We start from the raw sequence: 10,000 nt of genomic DNA on the forward strand, positions 1-10,000 counted from the left end.
CACACACACACACACACACACAGTCTTTGTAGCTCCAGTTCGCCTAGTATGCATCTAGATGTTAGTCATTACATTACATTGCAATTGCTTATTTATATGTCTGCAAAGATTTTCTTAAGAGATCATGCCTTTATATTCCCAATGTCTGGCACACACTTGGTGCATCATATGTATAAATGAATGAATGAATGAATGAATGAAGCAAGCTACAGCATATACCTAGTAATGAGAGAAGAAGCAGCTTAATTAGGACAATAAGAATGGAAAGAATGAAACAGAAGAAAGACACACACGAAAACTGATAAAAATGGTTCACTATGGGATATGAGCAGTCAAGGAATATTGTGCTGCAGAATTTTCTAATATAGTCAATCAAAGATACAATTAATCCAAAAAGCCTTTCTCTGAGGATTTCTGGGATGAGAGAGGAGGAATGCTCACACTAACACTTAGAAAAGACTTATTGGTTGTTTGGTTCTACGCAGTTCTCTGACGCCAGCCCACCTAGGGGCAGAGAGCTCGTGAACATTACTCAAGGATAAGGTGAGATTGCCAAAGGAACATGAGTCAAATCAAGAACACTTACTGCCCTCTCCCAAGTCTTAAGAATTTTAGGTCCACATATAACCGTCACCTCTCAGTCTTTACCGTTATCACCGCTCCGCCTCCCTGACTGTCTCCTGCAGATCCTGCCCATTGGAAGCCCTCCACCTACTCCCCTGAAACTTTCCTCGTGGCCCCACTTCTGCATAATCTCTGAATGGTGTTTACCAAATAAACATGTGCCTCACTGCCACAGCTGCTGCCTGCCACCATTGCACCCCCACCCTATCTCTAGAGTCTAGGCCTGAGCAATCTGCTCACCCAGAATTAGTCTTAACCATTTTCACCATCGCAGGAGATAACTGGAGAAACAAAACCGCAATAAATCAGCAAAGAAAGCAAATGAGAGGGTTTTTTCTTGGCCATGTAGGCATAGGAAACTCCTCCTCCTGCTCCAGCAAACCAGGCTCTAGTACTGAACGAGTCATCTAAGATGTCTGCAATATGGCTTACTCACACCATGAGAAGGACTGTCCAACAAGAAATAAGCTGACAAAATGCTACATGCTTAACTCCAGTCCCCAAATCATCTTTCACAGCCAAGGGGGTTAGTCACTGGAAAGACAGGCCCCCAGTGGAAGCCATTGACTTTTATCTTTAGACTTCGACTACTATTCATCAGCATCAATATTTCAGAGCTTAATCAGCTCAGCCCTAGTCTGCGTCTAGGACAGCTACATCATCATGAGGACTCACCGCATCCTGACAGCTGAGCACCTCCAAAATGCTGTTGAGTAATTCAACGCAGTATTTCTTCTCCTGAACCTGGTGTTGCATCTCATCCTTCTGCTCCAGCAGCTCCTTCAGTTCCTTGGTGATGACAGGAAGCAGAATGTCCCGGCATTCTGGAATGAAGGGAGTTCAAAGGCATTTGAGCTTCCTCATTTTTTAGTTTCTTTATTATTTTTAGATGCCTTTACATTAAATAAATAATTCATGAATATATTCTCCATGTAAAAATTTAAATATTAAAGATTAGATTACGAGTTCCATAGAACATCATTCACAATTCTGATTCCTCCCCCAACCCCTACTACACAGAGGCAACTCGTTATTTTATTTTATACATATAAATACACATATAAAAGTGTAGATATGCCTATAAACATAAAAATGTACCAGTATAAAATATGTAGTATCATTCTGATTTGGCCTTTCATTTAAGCAAAGCATATTATACTGTGATGATAAACCTTCAAAATCTTTTTTACATATTTTACATATGTATGATCAGTATAAAACAACATTTCATTTTTGTTTCTTTTTTTATAAAAGGAACTATATTGCATGTATTGTTCTGTACCTTCATTTTTTTTCACTTACCAATACTTCTTAGAGCACTATCTATGCTGTTACATATAGGGATCAACTTCATTGCATTTACTGGTTTACAGTATTTTCTATTATAGCAGTATTTGTTTATTTAGTCATACCTCTACTGATGGACATATTTCACTGGCATGAATAGTACAAAAGTGAACAACCTTCCACTTGCATCTTTGTGCACAATGGCTTTCATTTTAAATAAATTTTGCTTTCATTTTAAATAAAATCTTGACATTGCTGTCTCAGGATACTTCTGAAAAGTTCTGAAATCCTACACAGCTTTGTTTATATATTTTTCTTGAAAATGGCAAATGCTGAGATACCAAAAAGAAATCCAAAAATTTTTTCGAGCCATCCCCACCCAGATGTTTTCTGAGCTGAGATGCGAATCATGTCTTCCAGGGTTTCATTTTAATTCAATACAACAAATAGGTACCGAACATCTTTGATGTGGGAGACGCTGTATTCCTGAAAGAACAGAGATAAGACATGGTTCTCGCCCATTAGGTGCTTAAAATCTGACAGAAGTGATTAGCAACAAAAACAAAGGGCAATGGCAGAAGACAGAATAAGATAAAGCTGTCAAGAAGGAGACGACCTCTCCTGTCCTGTCAGCCTAGCATCGACACCTTCTTCTGACACACCACCGTGGTTCCACTCTGGGGAGCCACTCTGCTATGGGATATTATCCTGGGGATACTCTATAATAAAGCTTGCTGTCCTGCTTTGGACAAAGGCTGGACACCTGACCCTAATTAGGAAAACCCTTGAAATCTGAATTTTGAGGAAACTTTAATAACAGTAATTGCTGACATGGCTAACATACTGAGTGTTTACAATGTGTTAGGCACTGTTTTAAGTGTCTTCCATGAATTACGTCAGTATCTTCCCAGAAAGCTGACACTGTTATCTCTCCATTTCATTGATGAGGAAACAGAGGGACTTGGCCAAGCGTACGCAGCTAGTAGTGGTGGATCCAGTCTGACTGCGGAGCCCCTGCCCTTAACCACTAGAGGAAGAGCGTAGTCCTTCTCGGAGCTTGGCTGTCTACGCAGAAGTGCCCTGAGGCAGCCGCCCTGGGGGGCCTGCTGCTTCCTCTTCTGGGGCTATGCTGGGTCTCTCCTCTCTGTCTGGTGCCCCAGATTTTCCTCTAAGTCTATGACCTACTCCCTACCTTCCAAAAAAAAAAAATGTTTTTCTTTAAATGTGCCAGTGCAGGTGCAGGTTTCTGTTGCTCACAACCAAAGAATTCCAACTGGTAGAGTCATAAAACGCCTTGAGGGCTTCAGGAGGGAGAAATGATCTCTGGTTGGAAGGTTCATGGAAGACTTTACAGACTCTGATAGAACCCTGTCCCTTCTTTCAGAGCACCAATCTTAGTTTGTAATTCGATTCTAATTAGTATAATAAATTAGTGTCCATTCATCCAACCAAAGTGTAAGCTCCATGAAAGCTGTACTAAATTTCAAACCAAACACAATACCTGGATCACAGCAGCAATTCAGTCATCTTGGTTGAATGAATGGAAGCGGTGTCACTGGAGATGGTCACTGATGAGTAGATAATAATGCCACAGGAAGAGTAGGGATTTAGAGAACAGAGAGTGACTTAGGGTACGTAGATCTACGTAGATAGAATAGTCTCTTGGAAGATAGAATAATGGGAAGTAGCACTTAAAAGGAAAGTTCTTAAATGCAGTGGGAGATGTTAGGTTATATGGATACAGAAAACTATAGGCAAAAAATTTTTTTGATTCGACTTTGCTTAAATTATAGATTAAATCATAGGATACAGGTACTGGCCTTTTCCCTCGGATTCATATCTTTGTAATGAAATCTAAGTACTTAATTTGTACTCAAGAAATTGTTGGCCTACGGACTTTTGAGAGTATAAGTTACTGAGTTAGCCATTACCCATTGTTTGACTTAAATGTTATGGTAATTGGTAGGTAAATATTATTCATATCTTGTCACCATAAAATTGACAAATATTAGTCTATATCTTGTCATCATAAAGTTGAGTTTTTGTCCAGATCTATCTATTAAAAATTTCCTATAATATTCATTCTGGAGTTTGTTTTAAAAGTTATCCTCTAAAGGACTTTAACTTGTAACACTAAAATGTTTTGTTTGTTAGAGGAAATTATATGTGTTAGAATGCTTGTTGTAGAAAAACTAAGTGAATTCATTTAAATTTGCAACCTCTTTGTCACTGGGAGATGAATGACCTCACCACTTTCATGAAACTTAACTTTCCAATGCTGCCTTCACCGATGTTGTCATAATTAAACCCAACCAGAAAATAAGAATCGTGCTCTCTCTTATTAAGTTAGATAAGGATTGTAAAGTCTTCTTCTCAAAAAGTTAAGTTTACAAGTAAAACAAAGCGATCCTAACAAAGGAAATTTTAAAAAGCCTATTCTTCTACAGTTCTCTGGGCAAAAGGGAGTCATTCAGCGATGTGTCATTGCAGTGAATAGTTTAGCTGGAGGAGAAAAAGGCCCAAAGGCAGAGACCAGCGAAGAGGCCCCTGCAGTGGTCCAGGGGTGACAGTGAGAATAAAAGTGCTGGGTTCTACCCTCTAGATTCCCAGCTTCTGACACAGTCCTGTCTCCTGCTGAAGGTAAAGATTTGCTAAGACCTTTAAGGAAGGTCGTAAGAAACAGATCAAGAGCAGTCAATTGTTTTGAGTTTAAAGTATAAGACATTTTAAAGTCTAAAACAGCCTCTTGTGACTCAAAATTAAAACTCATTTAAAACTCCATCTTTAAAAATGGATTAGTAGGACCTATAGGAAGGAGATATAGAAAGGTAGATAAAGAGTTAATCCATTCAGGTAGTTAACTCATTCATTCACTTAGTCAGTTTGTCTACCACATTTACTGAAGGCTACCTAAGTGCCAGTCACTATTCTGGGACAGGAGAGAATGGCCAAGGGGTACCTGCCCATCACAGAAGCAGAGCCAACAGAAATAAGAATCAGACTAAGTAGATGAGGTAAAAACCTAGTGCCTTTACCTCTTGGGCAACATGTTAGGACTGGCCATAAAAACAGAGCTGTGGAATAATTAAGGTCAGATTTGTCCTTAAAAATTCATTCTGTTAGTATTCTCGTTGAGATACCTCAGTTAGATTCCTTTACAAAGATATGAATCCAAGAGAAAAGGCCAGTTGAGAGATTTCAGATATGAATAAAGATCTCCTTGGGAAATCGGTAGCCTTTAAATTCTACTTAAAATTGAGCTAAATTAGTAAATTCTCATGGAAAGGTCTGATAGTGAGCTCTCCATCCCCAGAAGTATTTAAGCAATAGGTAAGCTGACTATGGATAGGGATGATAAGGATTGAACAGAATGATTGTTAAGTCCTATTAAAAATTCTATAAAATAAAAGTTCAGAGGATGTGGCAGGAAGAAGGATACATTTGCTAGGAGGAAAGACAGTGGGCATGTTTACATTGTCTACAAACCACTGTGGTTGTGGGAGCCGTGGACCAGGCCCCACAGAAGCAGTGGTTTATCAATCTGAAAGTCATCTGCTTTGCAGATTCTCAAAACCAGCATTCCCACAAGACAAAGCCTCTTGGTGCTGGGAGTCAGCAAGATTCTAGCTGAAGAAGCCATCAATAATGTGGCCTGATTTTCAGAAAGTACTTTTGTCTTCTTGTTAACCATAATTTCTCAGAAACGTCTGGCTCCTCTGTTTTGAGATGAAATAATTTTTCTTGTTTGTAATTGGAACTGTAAAATTATATTAGTCTGTAAAGCTTCAGGAAGCAGCATCTCTAAATTGTGGCTTGATTGTTAAGCAAACACAAATGATTTAAAAGATAAATATTGCAGAGCCTTAGATCAATCTTCATAGGCTAGAGGCAGTGAGTATTAGAGACCTGCACACCCAGCCTGGGGACCGGATGCCTGACAAGGGCTGGGAGATCTGCCATCCAGTGACAAGTCCAAATTGTAATTCAGACCAGGCACTTAGGAACCCGCAGAGCTACTCAACACCGTATTTTCATAGAAAAGGGTTTTCTTTGTCAAGTGACTGCAGAGAGGAAAATGCAGTGTTTCTGATCTCTGGATTCTTCCTCCTTCCAGAAAGTCTTGTCCTATGGCAGAAGGAGCTACTACCTGAATGCATAGCTCTGTTGAAGTGTGATATGCTTTTGCAATCATTTCCAGACTCAGGGACACAGAAATAAGATGGTCCCTTTCCTCTCGCCCTCCTCCTCAATATCGGCTCCACAGAATGAATGCAATGGAGATCCTTTGTCTACTTTGGAAAGCCACGTTGAGGTGTATCAGGCTAGAAATACATCGGGAAGGGAAACCCTCCTGAGAACCACATCTGAACTTCTCATCTTCTCTAAGGTCAGCACCTCTGCTCACTCGCTCGCAGGGTGAAGACATTCCCAGTCACACAGGAAACCAGTAAACTCGACTCCTCCTCTCTCTCCTCTCAATGCCCACCATACCGTGAAGTCATATCCGCCCTACCCCTAAGCCAACCTCCTCCATCTTCTGCACCAGGTCTCCCAAGCTGACCCCTCCCCCCCATTTCCAGTTTCAGAAGTAGGACTTTCTCAAAACTAAAACCTGACCACAGAACTTTCCTGTTGCCCTGAGGGTGCGTTTGCTACACTCTTTGACCTAGCTAAAGGCCCTCTGTGACCAAACCCTTTTGCTTCTCCACCCACCACCTCCCACACCATCCCAGCCATGGTCTCTCCTCCTTCTGAGCTTTTGCACATTATTTTCTTTGCCCATAATGCTCTTATCCCTCTCATCTCCACCTGACTAATTCCTTTTTCCTTAGATGCCAAATCCCCCAGGACAACATTCTCAACATCCCAACTCTGATGTGGGTGTCCTGTTCTGGGGGCCTGCAGCAACCAAACTAACTTCTGTCTTACCATTTGTCCCATTCTATGGTCATTGTCTATGTAACAGGCAACCAGTGAGATTCTTGTCATCGACCCAGAAATGAAGCTGAGGTCCGAAGCTGGAAACAAAGGGGTTAATCGCCCCACACTCCAAATTCAGATTGTTTCCAGAAGTTGGGGCATACCATCATCCCTCATGGTGTGTATGAAAGGTGCTGGTTCAGGACCAGCCCTACATCAGTCTGCACGCACCCCATCCTAGAACTAAGGAAGGGCTGGCGGAGGCTTCTGCATATAATGCAATGTCCATACAGAGAAGCCATCACCCCCTCCTCTCTGAAGCTGAGGTGGCAGCAGGGAGAGCCAAAGAATCACTCATAAAATATACAAAGATGAGACTGGCACCTTATATCCTTGCTAGGAAAATCTTTGCCAATCTACAGTCCCAGGTACTTCCTGGTTCCACCAGCAGAATAAAGAGACTTAAGAACATTCTGGAGCCCCACTCTTACTATGGGGATGCAGGTTAAACACAGGAAACATGTCTGTGCCAGGGGCTCAGCCACATCTTCAGTGTGGTTACTCCATCTCTAAGCCTGCCCGTGGCAGCCTTCACTTGGAATTTCGCTCCACTCATAGCCAGCCCTTATTCTGTCACTAGCTTGGGTTAATCGACTCTTTGATCCTGTTTGATTTCTCATAGGCTTTAAGGTGAAACTCATTCTGCTTTGGCCAAGTTCCTATTGACTGAAAGGTGAATTCAGCTCAGTCCAACTGTCTTGGGGGATGGTGAAGAACTTGTGGTTGTTGAGAACCACCCCACCCTTCGCCCAGGCCTTTTAGCAAGCAGGGGAAACCCCTAATTGAAACCCCAGAGCTAAGCAGTGTAAGCCCAGCTCTGCTCAGACGCTTTTCTTCCATTTGGTTTAGGGAGCAGTTGCAGATGTCAGAGGCCACTTGGTTCGCTCAGCTAGACACAAAGGAAGACCTGCACAGACACCACTCCAGTCTGACAGGTAGTCATTTGTTCTCACCACCTTCTCCTTCTACCCAGTGTATCACAAAGAAAAGTAATTCTATCACTAGGAAATCAACAACTATCCACAAACTTCATATTCTGGATCAGGTCACAAGCCTTTTACAACTCTGCTAGTGTTTCCTCCAACGCCTTCCTCAGCGGCTCCTCATGGCCCACCCTCTCACCTCCCGGAAAACAAGCCTCACTACAACATCCAGAATCCTCACTCACTCCGCTGCAGCCTGCCTCCACCATGATGCACATCTTCACTCTATGACCTTGACGGCCAAACTATATCTCGGCGGCTAAACAAGCACAGCCTACTTAGAGATTTTGGAAGTTAGCAACTGGAAAAATTCTCTTTGGGTTTATAGAGGGGTGAAAATAGAGGTAGGAAGTAAAATCTTATGGAATAAACATACTTCCAGAACTTTACTCTAGATATCCACTTAAAGTCCAAACCAAGCTACTGGTTTTATCTTATATCCCTTATATTAACATAAAACATACTATTGTATGAAAACTATAAGCGAATGCCCTATAATAAGTTGGTGTTTGCCAGTCAGAAGCATAGCAACAGCAGAAAGAATAAACTGATATGTAAAGGCCGGAATATTTAAGGGAATGTGAATATGTCTGTATCCAAAAAAAAAGTCACATTGATTATCAATATAAATTGTAAGCTCTGATAGTCTATTTGTGATATATTGATATCAGTGAATACTTACTGTAACAGGCATCATTCTCATGGGTAATATACACCGGTGGGGTATCAGAAGCAATTTAAGAAGATAATAATTGTTTCAGGTTGGATTCTCCAGAAGCAAGTTCTAAGACAAGGTTTGGGTGAAGATGACTGACTTACTATTATGGAGGTATTCCAGAAAACACTGGAAGGGGAATGAAGGGAAGAAGGCCAGGCAGGGTACAAAAGCAGGCAGGTCTCACATAGGGGGAATCTCTGGAGACAGAGTGGGCCACAGAGCCAAGCAGTTGAGTGTTCAGATGCTGGGGACGGACAGCCTCGGGAACTGTGGGTTCCCTCAGTGCACAGGCGAAGCAGGCCCTGGCAGCCTGAGGGTAGCCCCAGGAGGCCAGAGCTGGCTGCTGGAAGAGAAAGTCTTCCTGGAGCTATGCACAAAAATGATCATGGATCCCAGAAGACATGGGGAGAGCCCTGGGAGCGGATGCTGCAATGGCGAATACTGAGAGCCGCCAGCAAGACAACGAGTGGAGTAACACGGGAAACAGAGTCTGGAGTGGGCAGGTCTCTCTGGGATAAAGACATCTGAGCTGAGACCTGAGGGTGAGAAGGAAACAACCTCTAAGGATCTCAGGGACAAGCATTCCTAGCAGAGGAAATGGCATGCAAAGGCCCTGGGGTGGAAGTTTGCTTAACATGTTGAAGGAATCATGTGGAGATGAGTGTGGCTGGATTATAGGAAACGCAGAGCATAATATGAGATGACAAACTTGGAGAGCTTGGCTGGGGCCAGGTCTCATCAGGTCCCATGGTAAGGAGTTTGATTTCCGCGTGGAAATAAATGTTTTTATTTTCTTCTTTTTTTTCCTGTATTTTTAATGGGGACTGTGGGTGGGCGGGGGCGGGAGCTAGAAAGGGAGGCAGGAGAACACTAAATAGACTTTTTGTAGAGGGGAAAAGAGGTCTCATATTTATTAAACCTTCACTATGGCATTCTCTCTATGAGGAGTATATCATTACACCTATTTTCTGGATGAGAAAACTAAAGCGCAGAGGGATTCAGTAACTTCCCTATGATCCCATAGCTAGCATGTGGCAGAGCTGGAATTTCAACTCAGGAAATGTGATTCCAGAGCCCATGTTCACATCTACTAAGCTATTTTGCCTCTTTACTGTAACAGTGAAGGGGAGAGGAGATGAGAGCTTCATCAGTTTGTAGCAAGAGAGAGACAGAAGTGGACAGATTTGGGATACGGTTTGGAGGCAGAGTGGACACGTCTTGCTGATGAATTAGATGTGCTGTATAGATGTGTAAGCATATTCATTTGGAACATCTGAGTGAGAGAGTAAAAGATTCATTTTAGGGTTTATCAAATTAGGATCTAATCAGGAAGACCATTTTATTGTCTCAACTAGCAAGTAATGAAAGACTTCCATCAACATTTCTCCAATGGTATGAAGTGGCTTCA

At 42.0% G+C, this 10,000-nt stretch overlaps 1 protein-coding gene across 1 annotated transcript in view; it reads right to left on the minus strand.

Annotated features, from left to right (window-relative positions):
- Positions 1-10,000, minus strand: part of DOCK2 (dedicator of cytokinesis 2) — a 370,198-nt gene that overhangs the window by 253,807 nt on the left and 106,391 nt on the right. Inside the window, exon 26 of the mRNA XM_023528646.1 lies at positions 1,300-1,448. Coding sequence (XP_023384414.1) covers positions 1,300-1,448 — 149 coding nt within the window. The remainder of the gene's footprint in view (positions 1-1,299; positions 1,449-10,000) is intronic.

Source organism: Pteropus vampyrus, unplaced genomic scaffold (assembly GCF_000151845.1).
Source record: "Pteropus vampyrus isolate Shadow unplaced genomic scaffold, Pvam_2.0 Scaffold30, whole genome shotgun sequence".
Lineage (NCBI taxonomy): Eukaryota > Metazoa > Chordata > Mammalia > Chiroptera > Pteropodidae > Pteropus > Pteropus vampyrus.